We start from the raw sequence: 20,391 nt of genomic DNA, 5'->3' as shown, positions 1-20,391 counted from the left end.
TCACTTTGTGGCCCTTGGTAGAGTGTTATAGCATCATAGCTCACAGCTCTTGCCTCAGCTTCCCAAATAGAGTAGCTGGGACTATAGGCACCTGCTACTAGACCTGGCTAGTCTTTCTATTTTAGTAGAGATGGGGGTCTCACTCTTGCTCAGGCTGGTTTTAAACACCTAAGCTGAAGCCATCCACTGGTCTCAGCCTCCCAAAATGCTAGTGTTGCAGGAAGACGTAGCCCAGTGGAGAGAAAGAGCACCCAAACACCATGTTTATAAGAGGAAGGGCTTTTATTTCAGCCAGTGGAACTTATGACATAGAATTTGAATGGCTGCACTCCCTGACTGGCTTGGTCTTTCCCTTTTTATCTCCAGTCAAAAAAGTTCCAACCTACAGGTACCTTTCTCACTGGTCAGTTTGAATCAAGCAGGAGATGCTATTCCAGCCCCCACAGAACTCCAGGATTTCACAGAAGTAGGAATTTTCAAGTTCCAGGAAGTTAAGTCTATAAATTCCCAAGAGCTGAGGGAGAGGAACCTGCAGGTGTATTCTTGTGGTCTCCTTGAGAAGACCTGTTCTCCTGGACCTCGCCCTTCCCAGGTATCCTCTCTCACTAGGATTACAGGCCTGAGCCATCATGCCAGCCTTTCCTTGTTTTATTTGGGTCTTGTTTTCACTAAAGGACCAAATATAGAAACCAAGGTTTACACGTGAATACAAACAAAAATGAAATAAATACCATTTTAAAAATTGTTTCTACATCTTATATATTACTGATGACTTATATGACAAATCTTCTGTTTATAAGGAGACAGTAGATTGGTCATTTCCAAATTATTGGATCATAATCTTAAAACTGGAAGAGACTTTCATCAATATCTAGCATAGCTGGGCAAAGAGACTAGCCTGACCAAGAGGGGGATCCCATCTCTACTAAAAATAGAACTGAAGAGCCCAGAAGTTCCAGGTTGCTGTGAGCTATGATGACACTGGCACTCTACCCAGGGTGACAGAATGAAACTCTTAAAAAAAAAAAAAATCTAGCCTAAATTTCTTTCCTTATGAAAATTGAGGTCCATAGAGATTAGAAGGACTTAGGCAGAATCAATGGGATAATTTAGTATCAGAACTGAAAGTAAAACCCAGGCTTTCTAAGTCCCAGCCCAGTGTTTTTTCAACCACATGGGCCATTTAAAGCTATGAGAGTTTAGCTCAGCTAGGAGACAGTTCATCTGCCTCAGAAAGTTCTCAAAGTCATACTGTCCCCAAAGAGTTTTATTGATTACGTAGACTTTGTTTTTTTGGAGACAGTCTCACTATGTCACCGTAGGTAGAGTGCTGCGGCGTCACTGTTCACAGCAACCTCCAACTCTTGGGCTTAAGTGATTCTCTTGCCTCAGCCTCTCAAGTAACTGGGACTACAGGCACCTGCCACAACGCTTGGCTATTTTTTGGTTGCAGTTGTCATTGTTGTTTAGCAGGCCCGGGCCAGGCTTGAACCCGCCAGCCTTGGTGTATGTGGCCGGTGCCCTACTCACTGAGCTATGGGCGCTGAGCCATGCTTACGTTTCATTTAGAGAAAATACTTTAATAACCTACATATTGATGGTGTGATTTTATTGTCACAAACTAGAATGGTCTTAATAGATTCTTAGTCTTCCTAATTAACTATTTTTGAGAAAGAGGCCTAAACTACTTCCCTAAAATTAAAACTTATTTCTGGAGATGGCATTCAGGATTTATGTCCAAGAGTTTCATAAAATTTTAATCATTTCATTATACAGAGATGAACTTTGCAACTTCCAAATGATCATAGCTTTTCCAGAAAGATAATGATCTTCAAAATCATGTTACATGGATTAGATATAGAAGTTTTTCTATGCCTATGGTAATTGGTACTTTCTGCTTTGAAATATTTCCAGACCGATCATGTTGACCATTTTGCATAGGATTTAGGGGTTTTCCTTTTTTGTACCAGTTAAGGATTTTATAGATATAAGTGATAGAAAAACCCAACCCAACCTCACCTAAGAAAAATGGCTCATTCAAAGCCAGGCATGGTGGCTTGCACCCGTAATCCTAGCACTCTGGAAGGCGGAGGCAGGAGGATCCCTTTAGCTCAAGAGTTTGAGACCAGCCTGAGCAAGAGTGACTCTGTCTCTACTATAAATAAAAAAATTGGCCAAGTGTTGTGGTGGGCATCTATAGTCCCAGCTACTCAGAAGGCTGAGGCAAAAGGATTCCTTGAACCCAGGAGTTTGAGGTTGCTATGAGCTAAGCTGAGGCCATGGCACTCTAGCCTGGGCAACAGAATAAGGCTTTGTATGAAAAAAAAAGGAAGTCTCTTAAACTAAAATGTCCATGAGTAGTTCTGACTTGAGACACAGCTGCAACAGGATACATATGACATAATCAGAACTCTTTCTGGTCATGTTTACCTGCTACTGACTCAGGTGTAACATGATAACAAGAAGGCCATGTTAGAGCTCTAGCCACATCCCCAAGCATCAAATCTCTTTCCAAAATTCCCTGGCAAAAGTATCTCTGGCCAAGTATCCATCCCTAAATCAATCACAAAGACCACAGAATATGACGTACTAATTGGCTTAGGTCTAGGTCACACATTCCAGCCCCAGAGCCAGGTGTGGTTAGCTTCACCAGAACCAAATGAGCTGAGAGTTGGGAACAGATGGTTCCCCAGAGGGAAATCTGAGCATATTATCAGAGCATGAATGATTGAATGAATGAAACAAAAATAGCAGTCGTCCATTACAACCATCCATGTATCCATGTGCTAGAACTGTTAGCCTCCTAAGAAAACTTCTTAACTACCTTTGGTTGCTTCCATCAAGCCACACCTGAGAAAATTGTCCCACAAACTGAAAGAAGGTGGTACTTTGCAGAATTACTTTAGTGAGTTGTACTACACTGGGATTTTCCACTAAGTCTAAGATATAGCCCTGCACAACTTGTAACATATGTAAGCCTGTCTGGTTTGTTGGCTTGTGCACAGATCATCACATTCACACACATATTAGCATAAGCAAAAGTGTTTACTTAACTTCAAAAATTTGGGTACAGAGTTGTGGAGAAATCCCTGGAGAAAGACACTTTCTATCTCATTGGCCTAAGGGGACATGCAATTCTAGAAAGTCAGATGAGTTGAGGAAGGCCTCCTTAGGTCTGTAAAATGCTTTCTACACATTTCTACACATATGGATGACCATATGCTTTACTCTTGAAACTGGGACACTTCTGAGAATAAAAGGTGTTAACCAGATGGGACCTGAGGATAAGAGACATAAACTGGAACTCAGCCAGGCAAACTGGGGCATATTTTCTAGGTGTGTGGCACCAGTAAAGCCCAGCTTAACAATGCTTTGCTGCATGTATTCAACGTAAGATATATATTCCTTGCTCACAGAATGTGTCTGAATACACTCAACTCACGTACAGTTTCAGACAGTTACCCTGGTGGAGTTTAAGGGTCTAGGCACCCTCCACAGTATGCTATTATCAGGATATGCTTACCAGAATGCTTCACAGTAGCACTTTGTGAAAAGATTCTTCTTTTTTTTTTTTTACTTAGGTCAGCACTTTATTTCACACATTTGTAATACATTTAGTTCCTTTGTTAAACTCTATGTTCCATCCTGGGATCCTCCAACCTGGCATTATTTTTTTCAAATTGCATTTATTGACATTGACTTTTTGTGCCATAAAGTACACTGTATTTTGACAAATACTTAATGTCTTGCAGTCACCATTACAGTAGCCTGCAGAATAGTTTCAACAAGCTAAACAACCTCCGTGCTTCATCTACTCAACTCTTCTCCCCTCCCCAGCAACCACGGATGTGTTTAATGCCTTCATTTCTCTTTCAGAATGTTGTATCATTGGAATCATATAGTATCTGACTTTTTTCAGATTGGCATCTTTCACATAGGAATATGGATTGGGTGGCACCTGTGGCTCAAGGAGTAGGGCGCTGGTCCCATATGCCGGAGGTGGCAGGTTCAAACCCAGCCCCGGCCAAAAAAAACCATAAAAAAAAAAAAAAAAAGGAATATGGATTTAAGATTCATCATAGAATCTTTTTGTACCTTGATACCTCATTACTTTTTTTAAAAATTTATTTTTATTTTTTATTAAATCATAACTGTGTACATTGATGCATTTATGGGTTTCAGTGTACTGATTTGATATACAATGCGAAGTGCTTACATTGAACTAAGCAACACATCCATCACAATTATACTCTTATTTATTTATTTTTATTTTTTATTTTTTTTAGAGACAGAGTCTCACTTTTTTGCCCCTGATAGAGTGCCGTGGCGTCACAGCTCACAGCAACCTCCAGCTCTTGGGCTTAGGCGATTCTCTTGCTTCAGCCTCCCGAATAGCTTACTCTTATTTTTTTTAATTATTATTTTTTATTAAATCATAACTTTGTACATTGATGCATTTATGGGTTCAGTGTACTCCTTTGATATACAATGGGAAGTGCTTACATTGAACTAAGTAATACACGCATCACAATTATACTCTTAATAGTTTTGAAATGTACCATTGCATCATGTACATTAGGTGAGGTCCCCCCAAATACCCTCCCTCCTCCCACCTTCCCCCTCCCCTCCCCTCTCTCTCCTTTTCCCTTCTGCTTTCTGGACTATAATTAAGTTTTACCATTCATATGAATGTGTAGGTGATTATATATTGATTTCATAGTAGTATTGAGTACATTAGATACTTTTTTTTCCCCATTCTTGAGATACTTTACTAAGAAGAATCTGTTCCAGCTCCATCCAGGTAAACATAAAAGATGTGAAGTCTCCATCTTTTTTATGGCTGCATAGTATTCCATGGTGTACATATACCACAATTTGTTAATCCATTCATGGGTTAATGGGCACTTGGGCTGTTTGCATGTCTTGGCAATTTTGAATTGGGCTGCAATAAACATTCTGGTGCAAATGTCTTTGTTGTAAAATAATTTTTTTTTTTAGAGACGGAGTCTCACTTTGTCACCCTCAGTAGAGTAACGTGGCATCACAGCTCACAGCAACCTCCAACTCCTGGGCTCAGGCGATTCTCTTGCCTCAGCCTTCCGAGCAGCTGGGACTACAGACGACCACCACAACGCCCAGCTATTTTTTTTGTTGTTGCAGTTTGGCTGGGGCTGGGTTCGAACCCACCACCCTCAGTATATTGGGCTGGCACCCTACCCACTGAGCCACAGGCGCCACCAGTAAAATAATTTTTGATCATCTGGGTATATACCTAGTAGAGGAACTGCAGGATCGAATGGTAGGTCTACTTTTAGTTCCTTGAGTGTTCTCCAAACTTCTTTCCAAACATTTTGTGAAAAGATTCTTGTAAAAAATTCTTAGCCAGGCACAGTGGCTCACACCCTAATCCTAGAACTCTGGGAGGCTGAGGCAAGTAGATTGCTTGAGCTCAGGAGTTCAAGACCAGCCTCAACAACAGCAAGACCCTGTTTGTAAAAAAATAATAATAATAATAGTGGCTCGGTGCCTGTATCTCAGCGGCAAGGACACCAGCCACATACACCAGAGCTTGGGTTTGAACCCAGCCCTGGGCTGCCAAACAATGACAACCACAACCAAAAAATAGCCGGGCATTGTGGAGGGTGTCTGTAGTCCCAGCTACTTGGGAGGCTGAGGCAAGAGAATCACGTAAGCCCAAGAGTTGGAGGTTGCTGCTTTAAAAAAAAAAATAGTGGAACAGTATTCCAGAAATTTTTTTTTTTTTTAAACAGAGTTTATGTCACCCTCAGTAGAGTGCTATGGTGTCACAGCTCACAGCAACCTCCAACTCTTAGGCTTAAGCGACTCTCTTGCCTCAGCCTCCCAAGTAGCTGGGACTACAGGCACCTGCGACAATGCCCAGTTATTTTTTGGTTATAGTTGTCACTGTTGTTTAGCAGGCCCGGACTGTATTTGAATCTGCCACCTCCTATGTATGTGGCTGGCACTCTAGCTACTGAGCTACAGGCGTCGAGCCAAGAAAAGAAATTCTTACCTTCTCTTAGAACCAGGAATCATTGTTTTTTCTGTACCTGGATTAACTTTCATCTTGAGGATATTGTGCATTAGTGCATTTCACCACTTTCTTGTCCTGGTTACTGGAAAGCTTAAACATGTAGCCTACACACAGTAATTGTGCACATCGTATCGTGCACGTTTATCCTCACTCCTGACTGCATTGTTTAGCCCTCACCCTTGGGTTTCCTTCAGGCAACTTTTTTTTTTTTTTTTGAGACAGAGTCTCACTTTGTTGCCCTTGGTAGAGTGCTCTGGCATCATAGCTCACAGCAACTTGCGGTAGTTGGGCTTAGGCAATTCTCTTGCCTCATCCTCCCGAGAAGCTGGGATTACAGGTGCCCACCACAACAGTCGGCTATTTTTGTTGTTATTGTTGTTGTTGCAGTTTGCCTGGGGCCGGGTTTGAACTTGCCACCCCTGGTATATGGGGCCAGAACCCTACTCACTGAGCCGCAGGCGCCGCCCCTTTCAGGCAACTTTTAATAGACAAAACCTCATACCTAAGGTTCTCTTGTTCACTTTAGGTCCTCTAAGGAAAAGATAGATACTCCTCATCCCAACTGCTTTCAGAGGTAGGGTAGCCATCTATTCAATGGATTCTTTTTTTATTACTATTATTTTGATTCCTTAAGTTTTACAAGAGAATATCAACACTACAGTCTGATTGGGTTGACTGTGAAACTGCATGGATTGATTTCTAATTCAGACCAGCCATCAGGGAGAACAAAAAACAGACAACTGAATTTGAATAACGAGTATTCATTTGATGTAAATTTTTATCAATATTGATTAGGTATGATAATGGTATTGTGGTTTTCTAAAAATGAGTTACCTTTTAGAGATCTCTTGAAATATTTGCAGCCGAGTCTGTAATGGCCAAATCTGACAGAAGGGCAGAGGAACATAGTTCTTTCGCAAGCAGGTGTAACGAACATTTTTGAACCATAGGTGCTGCTACACTCACTCTCCCCTCTCATGGGAGCAGGCTGGAGAAGCAACACTGCAGCAGACTCTGATGCAGGTGGTCCTCAGATCTCACTTTGGGAATACTTTCCAGTCTCAAGCCCCAGAAAAACTTGGCTTATTCCCAGAGACTGGACTATTGTACAGAATTCTACGTATCTCTTGCTCTAACTTCTAATTTTTGGCAACACTTTCAGAGAATAATGGTTTTGAGTCTTGCTCCACAAAAAGAGAACTCTGTGGTCTGTTAAGTTTGTGACAGATCATATACCAGCCCTGCTCTGAGAAATTCACTGATCGTTACTTCAAAGATCTGAGTAGTCCTGCAATATAGAAACCTGTTTGAATTTTAGTCCAGCAAACCTTTATTTATGTGATCTTATTAACAGTTCCATAGAAGATCAAGTTAAAAATTTCAAACAAAATTAAAATATACTATCATAGATTAGGATTTTGTACCTGCATTTAAGGGAACTAAGTTTTTGTTTTCCAATCCCCAGTGCATTAACTGCCCTCTCAAGATACACTCCCCAATGCCTCCACACTGCATATAGACAGCTGTGTTTAACAGCACTGACCTTGGAACCTGGAAACCTGTGTTTAAATTCTAGTGTCACCATTTATAAGTCACATGATCTCTAATATGCTACTTAATCTGAGCCTGTTTCTTTAATTTTATGTATTTTTCTGAGATAGAGTCTCACTCTGTCACCCCATGGGTAGACTGCCATGGCGTCATCACAGCTCACAGCAATCTCAAACTCCTGGGCTCAAGTGATCTTCTTGCCTCAGCCTCCCAAGTAGCTAGGACTACAGGCATGCACCACCATGCCCAACTAGTTTTTCTATTTTTTTTTTTTTCCAGTAGATATGGTGGATCTCACTCTTGCTCAGGCTGGTCTTGAACTCCTGAGCTCATGCAATCCACACACCTCGGCCTCCCAGAATAGTAGGATCACAGGCGTGAGCCACTGGGCCCAATTTTATGTATTTATTGTGCACATTCATCTTGTGAACACTCATTTCCAGGAAACGCACTTGAATTCAATATAATTTATGTCTACCAGCTTTCAGGAAAGTTCTTTTTAATGATAAAGCCCAAGGTAGAGGTATATGTTGCAATTTACATTTTAAAACCCCAGAGTATATGCTGGTTAAAGAAACAAAGAAAAAAATACCAAAATACCAGGGCCCAGCCAGGGTGGAGCTTCTCTAGGAAGCGAGGGAGGGAGGAGTGGAGAAGGGAGCTTGAGGGGGGGGGCGCTTGAGTACAGGAAGAACAAGCCTCAGTTTCCCCATCTGAAAACTGGAAATAAGAGCTGTGCAACCTACATAGGTCTCTACTACATTGTTGTGAGAATCAAATGTGACACATATGAAGTGACCTAAGACCTGGCTGGGCACAGCAGCTCACTCCTATAATCCAAACACTTTGGAGGCCAAGGTGGGAGCCTCACTTGAGGCCGAGAGTATGACACCAGCCTAGGCAAGCATACACATAGCAAGACCCCATCTCTATAAAAAATTCAAAAATTAGCCAGGCATGGGTGCCTTAGTCATAGCTACTTGGGAGGCTGAGGCAGGAGGATCACTTGAACCCAATAGATTAAAGTTACTATAAGCTTTGTAAAAATAAGCAAAGTTACCATGAGCTAAGATCGTGCCATTGCACTCCAGCCTGGGCAACAAAGCAAGATCCTGTCTCTAAAAAATAAATGAAGTGACCTATACCTGTAAAATGGTTTCAAATTACAACATATTTATTCAAGGCTTAGCCCAGAGTTGTTACATCCAGACATGGACCGGTTTATGTTTGCTTCACAGCCAGAGATGACAGCACAAAGCCAGCAAGTGACCTGCTCATCCTGAGAGTCCCGACGTGTACGAGGCAAGAGCATCAGCACCGGTCGTCCGCATTCTAGGTGTAGACTGCTTTTGCTCTCACCAAGTCAAAAGGAGGAATAAGACACATCATAACTCTCTTCCTTCTGTTCATGTGAATGAGACAAAAATAGGATTCCACAGTCTGATTAGCAGGGTGTAGAAACCAGTCACATCGCCTGCCACTGGAGCAGGAATCTGAGCTAACTGGCATGTCCTCCTTTGCCTCTATTTTAGGATATCAAATTGCTAAATCACTGTACACCCATCTGATGAAATGAGGCCCATGGGGCCAGTAGAGTTCATATCAGGGATGAATCTAGGAATGTACACTACAGCCTCCTTTGGCAGAGAAGCAGAGAACCATGGTCCAAATAGAAATAGCTCCTGCTGCTGCTTTGAATAAGAGAAAAGCCAGAGCACATGCAAAGTCCTATTTCTGCCCAGCTTTCTCACTCAAACTATAGAGGAGTATTAATATTTAAACTGCTCATGAAGGTATAATCCCAATATTAGCTTTATGTCTTCTAACTTTTAAGTGAATATATTTTCCCTTTTACTATTTGGATCATCTACTTCTTCTCTGCGCTGACACTGTAAGAATAACTGCAAGGTGCATTTATGTGTGACACCCTCCTAGATTTAAAGAAAAAAGTACCAGAGGGAAAGGAAAAAAAAAAAAAAAGCACTCAGGCAATCAAAAGTTCTTTGTATTTTTTAATGCTAAGAACAGATATTCTAAAGTGATAAACAATTAAGATACAGTTTTCTTTTTCTAAACCGGATTTAGATCATAAAAACAATGGTGATTCAGACTTCTAAAACAGAAGAGCGCACAAATGAATAAAAATACAAAGCATACTCCTTCTCAAGGACTTCTCCAGAAAAGACCCACTGAACTAGTGGCTGCGGGGCTTTGGAGAGCCAAGAGTTACTGCTAACCTGTTGATATGGTTATCAACAGATCTGTCAGAGCTTCCAGCAGTTAGAGTCGACTCGGATTTAATTTTGAGAAACATGGATTCAGACACCTTGGACGCCCTCCAGAATGAACTCACCTGCCCATCGTATGCATGAACTACTTCATAGACTCCATCACCATAGACTGTGGGCACAACTTTTGCCGGCCCGGCCTCCACTTCTGCTGGGAGGAGACCCCAGTGTGCTGCCCTCCAGTGCAGGGAAAGATCAGAGAAGGCAGACTTCAAAACCAATTTCCTACTCAAGAAGCTGGTTTCCCTTGCCAGGCAGGTCCACACCTCAGAGAAGCAGATCTGTGGGGCACACATGGAGGTGAAGGGGCTCTTCTGTGAGGCCGACAAGACACTGCTCTGTGGGTCCTGCTCGGAGGCACCAGAGCACACAACTCACAGTCTCTGTCCAGTAGAATGGGCTGAATAGTCCCAGGAGGAACTTGTGAAGAAAATGGACTCTTTATGAAAAATGACTCAGGAGCACAAAACCATCTAAATCAGGAAACCAGCAAAACTCATTCATTCACAGACTACGTGGCCTTGAGGAAAATAGTGATCAAAATTCCCTATCAGAAGATGCATCTAGTTCTCCATGAGGAGGAGCAATTACATCTGGAGATGCTGGACAGAGATTTTCCGTCAACTTGAAGACAATGGAGAATGGCCCAACAAAAAGGATGAGACACATATACAGAAAGCTGACAGACAAGCCACAAACCGGCCCTGGAGCTGCTGTAGGACCTGGGAACAACTGAGTTGGTGCAGACGCTAAAGCCCCAGCCAGTGAATCCAGAGCTCAAGTGCTGGGGGTAACACTGGAGAATCCCAGATATGCTGAGCAACTTCAGGGTGGAGGATCCTCTGAATGTGGAAATGGCCACTTGTTATATAAGACTTAATGAGGACACGAGAAGTGTCCTATTTGTAGAGGAGGATCACGGTTCCCCCTGGGAGACCAAGACAGCAGGGACCCTTGCTCTACGGGGCGCTTAGGCCTTCACCTCCAGCAAGCGTTACTGCAAAGTGGATGTGATACACTCTTCCAGCTGGGTTCTGGGAGCAGGTAAAGATTCTTGGCCACAAGACACCAATATTATCGATTCTGACAATGCATTTTTGCTGTTTTCTTTAAAGAAGAACAGTCATTATAGTCTGGCCACCAAATCCCCACCCTTAGCTCAGCATGTGCAAAAGCCTGAGGGTCAGATTGCGGGGGTTTCTGGATTATAGCAATGCAATAGTGAGCTTCTGTGACGTTTATAAAGCTTCCCTCCACATGTTTTCTCAGTTCCCCCTTCTCTTACCGTCTAAGGCCTTTCCTTTACCTATGTTCTCCATGAAAGTTCAGTTTTCATGATAATTTTGGGGGGGAACTTTCATGTCTGATGAAACTGTAGTTCTGAGACCTCACGGGAAGCAACAGGACAGTGCAGGACTGTTTTTGAGTTCACTGTAACTTTAGGAAACATAATGTATGTTATAAAATGGGATAACCCCAGTGAGTGTGTAACATTTTTATTCCATTTTGTTGTAATAAAATTATTACATCAAAAAATATATTCCATCTCTTACCTGAATTGACCTTAGAACACCTGAATATTCTCTTTAAGAGACATCAGTACAGTCACGTGTCACTTGACAGGGATAAGTTCTGAGAAATGTGTCTTCAGCCCATCCCGTAGTTGTGTGAGCATCATGAAGTGTCCTTACACAAACCTGGATGGCATAACATTCTACACACCTAGGCCTTATGACATAAACCTGGACAGCGTGTTATTATGCCGAATACCACAGGCAACTGTAACACAGTGGTATTTTATGTATCTATAAACAAAACATAAGAAAAGTATTGTAAAAATATGGTATTATAATCTTATGGGAGCACCACCGTATCTGTGGTCCACCACATCATTATGTAGTGCATGACTGTACTAAAACTGTGCAAAAAACCCTACCCATAAACCATAAAACCAGTACCTGGTTTGTGCATGACAAAAATAAAACAGAAGCATGTAAAATAATGTGCAGAATTCAGACAAGTCAAGGGAAAGAAAGGCAATTAGGGACACACGTTTTAAAGCAGGAAGCTTGGATGATGCCAAGCCTGGCTGAGCCCAGGAGTCTGAGCCCTGAGCAGTTACTGATAAGAAGGATAAAGTGTTATATCTCTAATAGCAAGCAAATTAACCGGTGCTCTGTTAAAATTTCCAGAGTTAAAACCAAGGTAGTTTTCGGTAAAGAATGTTCTCCTTGACAACATGGCCAGCATGTTGTTGAGCCGGGACCTGATACCAGCAAAGTGAAACTGCCGCTCTTTATTCAAGTTTCTAAAGGAGTCTCTCAAGTACAGATCCAAGTGGGGGGTGCCCAAGTACTTGGGATATCCAGGACTGTGGACATCGGTGGCTCTGATGGAAGCGTGGGAACCTGTGGAGCTTGCCACGGATCCTTGGGAAGACAAGGAGGAAGAAGACTTTAAACTGGAAGATCTCGAAACAGACATTTTTGAGACTGGTGACCCTTCTTTAGATGGGGTTCCCTGAGTAAAGAGCATGTGCTCGTCCGAATCAGTCTGAGTGGTGGCCGACTTGGACCAAACCATGGTTTGGGAGCTCACTCCCCTGGTGGGGACTGCGGCTTGGGTCCCGGCACATGCCATGACAGTGCTGACTTGTGTTCCCACATGCACTGCACACACCTGCTCTCCTGGCTCTGTTTGTGTGGCCACATCAGCAGACTTTCTGCTCTCTGGTTCATTCTTGTGGCTGTTGAAGTGGTCTTCCTCACTAAGGGTGGAGGACCCTGAGTCGCGGCACTTGGTCTCCGCCTCGCGCTCGGTGGGCACCTCTGAGTCCAGGTCACTCTTCCTGGGTGTACTTGAGAGTCTGGCCAGCCGCATGCGCAGCAAGTTGCCCAACGTGAGCTCCCTGGACTGTGGTTTCTGGTCAGCCAGATAGTCAAACTTGTTGCTGATCTGGAAGTTAGACAGGAGTTTGGGGCTGATAGGCGTTGATTGGGCATAGAGAATTCGGAACTCCAAGTCAAAGTGTTCCACCACTTGGCCAGATAGAATTACCAAGTTACTGCTGTTCAATTTGCCATCCGTCCATGTGAAACTTAAGGATTAAAAACAAACAAAACAGAAGCTGGTAAGGATGAGCAATTTTAGTTTATTTACCACCAATCTGAATAATATAGCCTAGACCCTGCCACATCAGATTCACAACTTTGGTGATCTCATACCTCCCATTTAGCATGCGTTCAACTCACCTCATCACATGTATGTAACATACGTATGCGTTAACATAAAAGGAAAAAGAACAACTGTTTAGCCAACACACTAAAACTTACACAATCCTCAGCCTCAGAGTTTATTTTTAACATTTGTACAGTAGCCTTTTATTTTTAATATCTATTATGTCATGAATTCATAGGGAAAAGGTTTCAGCTGCTCAGGGAGGTGCCTTTCCATTGAGTGTAACAAAGCTTGCTATGCCTATTACGCCATGAATTCACGGGGAATAAGTTCCAGCACCTTATGCTCCTGTTCTGTTTGTTCTCTTGGTTCTCCTGTGTGCTATGCTGTAGCCTATTACGCCATGAATTCACGGGGAATAAGTTCCAGCATCTTATGCTGTTTGTTCTCTTGGTTATCCTGTGTGCTATGCTGTAGCCTATTATGCCGTGAATTCACGGGGAATAAGTTCCAGCATCTTATGCTGTTTGTTCTCTTGGTTATCCTGTGTGCTATGCTGTAGCCTATTACGCCATGAATTCACGGGGAATAAGTTCCAGCATCTTATGCTCCTGTTCTGTTTGTTCTCTTGGTTCTCCTGTGTGCTATGCTGTAGCCTATTATGCCGTGAATTCACGGGGAATAAGTTCCAGCACCTTATGCTCCTGTTCTGTTTGTTCTCTTGGTTCTCCTGTGTGCTATGCTGTAGCCTATTATGCCGTGAATTCACAGGGAATAAGTTCCAGCATCTTATGCTGTTTGTTCTCTTGGTTATCCTGTGTGCTATGCTGTAGCCTATTACGCCATGAATTCACGGGGAATAAGTTCCAGCACCTTATGCTCCTGTTCTGTTTGTTCTCTTGGTTCTCCTGTGTGCTATGCTGTAGCCTATTATGCCGTGAATTCACGGGGAATAAGTTCCAGCATCTTATGCTGTTTGTTCTCTTGGTTATCCTGTGTGCTATGCTGTAGCCTATTATGCCATGAATTTATAGGGAACGGGTTCTAGGAGCTCAGGCTCCTTTCCATTGGTTCTCTGGGTGGAGAAGGCTGGCACTTCAGTTGAACCCAGGTACCTTTCTCTTTGGTGTCCTTTTTCTGATCATTTTCCTTCATGCCTTTTAGGAAGCTATCTCGGCTCTTAAAGTCCTTAATATGCTCAATATGAACATTAATGCTCTTGGCAAAAATCTTGCCCTTGTTTGTTTATAACAATGCCAACAGCATGCTGGGTGACGCTGTATACTCTTCCAGTTTTGCCATGGTAACATTTGCGTGGCATGCCTTTTTGAACAGGACTCATTCCCTTGATGTCTACAATATCACCTTTCTTGGAGATTGCATATGTGTGGCCAAAGGAATAAGCCCACATTTTCTAAAAAGCCTAGACAGCGCATGTATTGGGTGTCTGTCCTCTCTCCCTTTGAATTTGTCATTTTGGTGAATTACTGGAAGATGGCGTCTCTGGCCAAAAGGAAAGACTCAGAGTTTTTAAAAACCCGAAAGGGCTTTTAAATACTCAGACTAGGGACCATAATTTTAGAGGTGAAGAAACCAGCTGGAGATGTCATAGCAGGGAGCTACTGGTGGAATCCAGGTCAGGCCCTAGTCCTTATCAATTGCTAATGCCCCCTTCCTTACTACCTCATCTAGCACTACCATGTCACAAATCACCATTGCTCCAGACATGTTAGAGCTGACTTGCGGCCATTGGCCTTCGCCCGTCCAGCAGGAATCCTTTCCCTTTCCTCTGCTATCAGAACTCAAGCGCACCCCTACCCAGGGAAGCTTTTATTTCTGCACCCTCTCTAATCCCAATGAGCCAGGCATGTGATCCAGGCTAACCAGAGATCCTATGCCTGTGGATACTGGGATTCATCCAGGGGGACATGTAACCCCATCAGGGCCAAGTAATTTTTCAGAGATTGACAGCAGTACTGAGAGAAAGAGTTTCACTCTTTGGAAATCAAGGCTATGTCAGTGAGCCAGGATCTTGGCCTTCAAAGGGAAAGCCTGCCTGAGAGTAAAGATCAACTAGATTCGAAAAGGCAGAACCAGTATTCTGATCGACGTACAGCTCCCTGGTCAAAACCCAACTGCACCTTTCTACACTTCCAAGTTCTGCCATTCAATAAGTTTCATTTTGCATAAACTAGTTTGAGTTAACTTTCTTACACTTGCAATCACCCCAGGGATATAGAAATTTGTAAAAGTAGGTTTAAATGAGATAGTAAAACATAGTGTCAACTTTGTCTTTTGCAACCAAAAATGTCAGTTAATGGAATCCACCTGAGAATTGCCTTCAAAGCCTGAAAAGGAAGATTCTTTTGAAATGAGACAATGTAAACAAAGCACAAACATCAGGATTATAAATCAATCATCCTCAACAAATGGAAGCTATCGTTGTTACCATTGGCAGCATGTATCATTTGCAGAGGGTAAATTTTTTTTATTTCTATGTTTTAGAATAGCCAAAAACCATTTGGAGCTGTGTTTCATTAATATAGATAAATCTTTTTTTTTTTTTTTTTTGTAGAGACAAGAGTCTCACTTTATCACCCTCGGTAGAGTGCCATGGCATCACACAGCTCACAGCAACCTCCAACTCCTGGGCTTAAGCGATTCTCTTGCCTCAGCCTCCCGAGCAGCTGGGACTACAGGCGCCCGCCACAACACCCAGCTATTTTTTGGTTGCAGTTTAGCTGGGGCGGGGTTTGAACCCGCCACCCTCGGCATATGGGGCCGGAGCCTTACCAACTGAGCCACAGGCGCCACCAATATAGATAAATCTTACTCTGGGTAAAAACATAGTTTCTTCCTGCCACTTATAAACTTACAAAAGGAAGTCTCACCAAGGGGTTCAGATTTTGTTCTGACCGAGGATGGTACTGTTTGAAAAGTATCAAAGAGTTCCTTAATCTTATCACCTCATCTTCCCTGAACCTTTGCATTTCAACCTTTACTCACGGCTGACACATAATTATCACTCAGGGACACTCATTTATTCAAAAATGAGTTTTTCTTTTTAAAACTCTACAAACAGCTCTCATACATACTATCAGACAATCTTATGCAAAAGTGGCGAAACACATGATCATTGGAGCCACATAAGTAAAATGGCACAACTTCTGGAGATGGGTATAATTATGTCCACCCTCCATTCAACTTCCCTGTTGTCTACCTTAAGGCACCATTGCCAAAGTGAAACTTCAAAGGTGTGGTCAGAAACATGACCAGTATTTTCTAGACTAAAGAACTAAATTACAAGCTTGAAGCAAAGGAAACGATTTAAGTCTAAAGGTGACAACATTGGCTTTGCCTTCAACATGGATGCTAATGCCTGCAAATGCTCCTACCCTTACATAAGCAGGGCAAGTAAGGTCAAAATTACTAAGGAACAAGGATTCAGACACCAAATTCATCCACCTGGGACAGGGACTGAATCTAGGAATTGCTAACTGTGTGGCCTCATGGCAAGTTTATCTTCTGCATTTTATTTTTACAAACCACAAGACAGGAAGGTGATGCCTACCTTTAACTCTCTCTCTCACACACACACACACACACACACACACACAAAACCTTGTTAACTCTCTCTCTCTCTCTCTCTCACACACACACACACACATACACGGCATGTATCAGAATGATTAGCAATAAAGGTTCTCATTGAGGAAAAAAATTTTTACCTTTATATGACATGTTTCTTCCTAAGAGCTTAGATTAATAAGCAATGGACAGGTTAGAAACTTACCTGTAGGAGCCTGTTGCCACGCGAATGCCGTCAATCAATGTGAACTTTTCGTGAACCTTCCCAACAATTTTCGTTCCTGATCTTGCATAGTAGATGTTTCCCGTAATAGTCCGAACTGTCATCAGCTGTTGACAGGAGAGTGGGAGAAAAATGAACAGTTCAGCAACACTCATCTGGGGAGCAAATGATTAAGACAGGAGGGCTAGCTTATAATTCCCAAACACACTTACTGGCAGATGCCTGGCTTAGCGTTGCCATGTAGTGGCAACACACGTGACATGCTAGCCAGATGGTTCTCAGGACTCCACTTCTCTCTCACGCCATCTTTTCATATGTCCTTTTCCTATATTTACTTGTATATATGCTCTAAAAAAGATTTACCTTTTTGGGATACTGAACAACAGAATCCAAGCAATGATTCTGAAGCAAACTAGGCTGATCTTTCTCCTGCTCTTTTGTTTAATAGCATCACATCAGAATAACTGCCCAGCCTCACGTACCCCCCGCTCCTAATGGGTATAGGGAAGAGGAGCATAGGACGAGCCTTCCCTAACAGGATGCTGAGGCAGAAACATCACACGCAGCTTAATCAGCATTGTCACGTCTACAAATGCGTAATTACCAAAAAGGGACACTGGCACTACACAGGATCGTATACTGCACCTGTATGCATGATTATCTGTCAACTGACACAAGTAAATTACACACAATGATACGTAAAATTCTAAAACAATCTACATTCCCTGGAGCAATATATTGTTAGAAATCTTACATACTTAAGTGTTTAAGACTTTTGTTTGACTCATTCATTCCACAGACCTATAGAGTCCCTATAATGAAAACCTATGTCCACCATCTACACAAAGGTTCATGGCAACTTTATTCATAAGAGACAAAAACTGGAAACTATTCAAATGTCCTTCAGTGGATAAATGCTAAACTGTGGCAAAGCCATACTATATATGATAGCACCTGGCAGTAAGAAGGAACAAACTGTTGATACATGCAACTACTTGGATGGATTTCAAGGACATTGTGATGGGGGAAAAGCCAATCTCAAAAGGTCTCATACTATATAATTTCATTTATATAAAACTCTAAATGGAGGAGAGAGGTTTGGGGTACTCCCACTGAATGGGTACAATGTAGGAGCATATGACACACTTTTTGGATGCAGGCCATAACTACAGGAGGGATTCTACCTAACAAATTCAAATATTGTGATTTGGTTGTTTGTACCCTCACATTACCCTGAAGTCTTCTCAGTTTCCCCAGAGACTGCATCTTATAGGACACTATCAAATGCTGGAATTTGGCTGGGTGCAGTAGCTCGTGCCTGCAATCCTAACACTTTGGGAGGCTGAGGTGGGAGGATTGGTTGAGGCCAGGGATTTGAGACCAGCCTGAGCAAGAGCAGGACCCCATCTCTATAGGACTTTTATGCCCCAGAATCAACAATTTAAAAAATCAACTTTTATTTTATTGTGGTGATTCATGAAAATAAAGATTTTAAATCCAGTAAGTTCCCTTTGAACTTTTATAAATCTTCACTATCAATTTAAAAAAACCTCACAATGACAAAACTACAGCAATAGAGAACAAATTAGTGGTTGCCAGAAGTTAAAGATGGTGGCAGGGAGGCCCAGAGAGCAGTGAGGTGCCTGCAGAAGTGCAGCAGGAGGGAAGCTTTATAGTGACAGACCAGTTCTGTGCCCTATGTACACAGTGCAATGAGACAATGGCATGGAACTACACACAGTACACCATGTCCATTTCCAGGCTTTTTGTTTTGTTTTGTTTTTGAGACAGGGTCTCACTCTGTCAACTGGGCAAGGGTGCAGCGGTGCCACCATGGGTCACTGCAACCTCAAATTCACAAATTCAAGCAATCCTCTAACCTCAGCCTCCCAAATACCCAGAACTAAAGGATGATGTCAGGTTAGTTTTCCTACTTTTTGTAGAGTTGGGGTCCTGCTCTTGCTTAGGCTAGTCTCAAATCCCTGGCCTCAACCAATCCTCCCACCTCAGCCTCCCAAAAGTGTTAGGATTACAGGCGTGAGCTACTGCACCCAGCCAAATTCCAGCGTTTGATAGTGTCCTATAAGATGCAGCCACTGGGGAAAGTGAGAGAAGAGTATAGGAATGAAATTTCTCTATGCTACCTTTACGAGCTCTGTGAACCTATCATTATTCAAAGTAAGCTAAAAACAAAAGACAAAACAAAAACCATGGCAAGAGGGCGGCGCCTGTGGCTCAGTGAGTAGGGCGATGGCCCCACATACTGAGGGTGGTGGGTTCAAACCTGGCCCCAGCCAAACTGCAACAAAAAATGCCGGGCGTCATGGTGGGCACCTGTAGTCCCAGCTACTTGGGAGGCTGAGGCAAAAGAATCACCTAAACCCAAGAGCTGGAAGTTGCTGTGAGCTGTGATGCCATAGTACTCTACCGAGGATGATAACATGAGACTCTGTCTCTTTAAAAAAAAAAAAGAGAGAGAGAAAAGAAAAACCATGGCAAGATATAATACCACTTTTGTGGTATCCTTACCAAAATCCAACAACCTGAATTTAACCTTGAGGAAACAAATTCTACAGGAAACTGGCTAGTATTCCTCAAAAGTCTCAAGACTCAGCTGGGCATGGTAGCACATGCTGTGACCTCAGCTACATGGGAGGCTGCCGTGGGAGGATCACTTAAGGCCAGGAGTTCAAGATCAGCCTAAGTAATAGAGTAAAACACCCATTTCTTAAGGACAAAAAAAAAAGAGAGACCAAAAAGAAAGATAGATTAAAAGAAGCCAAGCAAACCTGACAACTAAATGCAGGTGTGGTTATGGATTAGATCTTAGACCAGAAAAGGGGCATTAGTGGAACACCTGGTGAAATTCATAATGTCTACAGATTAGATAGTATTATATCAAACTTATTTCCTGATTTTGTTAGTTGTGCTGACATTTCTAAGATGTTAACATGTGAAGAACTTGGGCAAAGAGTATTCAGGAATTCCTTGTATTATTTATGGATTTTCTTTAACTTTTTTTTTTTTTGAGACAGTCTTACTCTGTTGCCCAGGATAGAGCACTGTGGCAACATCATAGCTCACAGAAACCTCCAACTCCGGGGTTCAAGTGATCCTCTTGCCTCAGCCTCCTGAGTAGCTGGGACTCCATGTGCCCACCACAACACCTAGCTGATTTTTCTATTTTTATTATTCTTTTATTTTATTTTATTTTGGCCAGGGCTGGGCTCAAACCTACCACCTCCAGCATATGGGGCCAGTACCCTACCCCTTTCAGCCACAGGAGCCGCCCTATTCTTTTATTTTTATGTAATTTATTTATATTTTTTTGAGACAGAGCTTCAAGCTGTGGCCCTGGGTAGAGTGCCGTGGCATCACAGCTCACAGCAACCTCCAACCCCTGGGCTTAAGCGATTCTCTTGCCTCAGACTCCCAAGTAGCTGGGACTACAGGCGCCCGCCACAATGCCCGGGTATTTTTTGGTTTACTTGTCTTTGTTGTTTGGCAGG

The 20,391-nt window shown here is 42.6% G+C and overlaps 1 protein-coding gene across 1 annotated transcript in view; it reads right to left on the bottom strand.

Moving 5' to 3' along the window:
• Positions 1-9,490: 9,490 nt before the first annotated feature.
• FAM83D (family with sequence similarity 83 member D) overlaps positions 9,491-20,391 on the bottom strand; it is a 26,527-nt gene continuing 15,626 nt past the window's right edge. Inside the window, exons 3-4 of the mRNA XM_053574573.1 lie at positions 16,865-16,989; positions 9,491-12,991 (exon numbers count right to left, since the gene is read on the bottom strand). Coding sequence (XP_053430548.1) covers positions 12,013-12,991; positions 16,865-16,989 — 1,104 coding nt within the window. The 3' untranslated portion in view covers positions 9,491-12,012. The remainder of the gene's footprint in view (positions 12,992-16,864; positions 16,990-20,391) is intronic.

The sequence above is a fragment of the Nycticebus coucang genome, chromosome 21 (genome assembly GCF_027406575.1).
Source record: "Nycticebus coucang isolate mNycCou1 chromosome 21, mNycCou1.pri, whole genome shotgun sequence".
Taxonomy (NCBI): Eukaryota; Metazoa; Chordata; class Mammalia; order Primates; family Lorisidae; genus Nycticebus; species Nycticebus coucang.
Note: the sequence above shows the minus strand (reverse complement) of the source record. Positions and strands in the feature narration are given on the sequence as shown.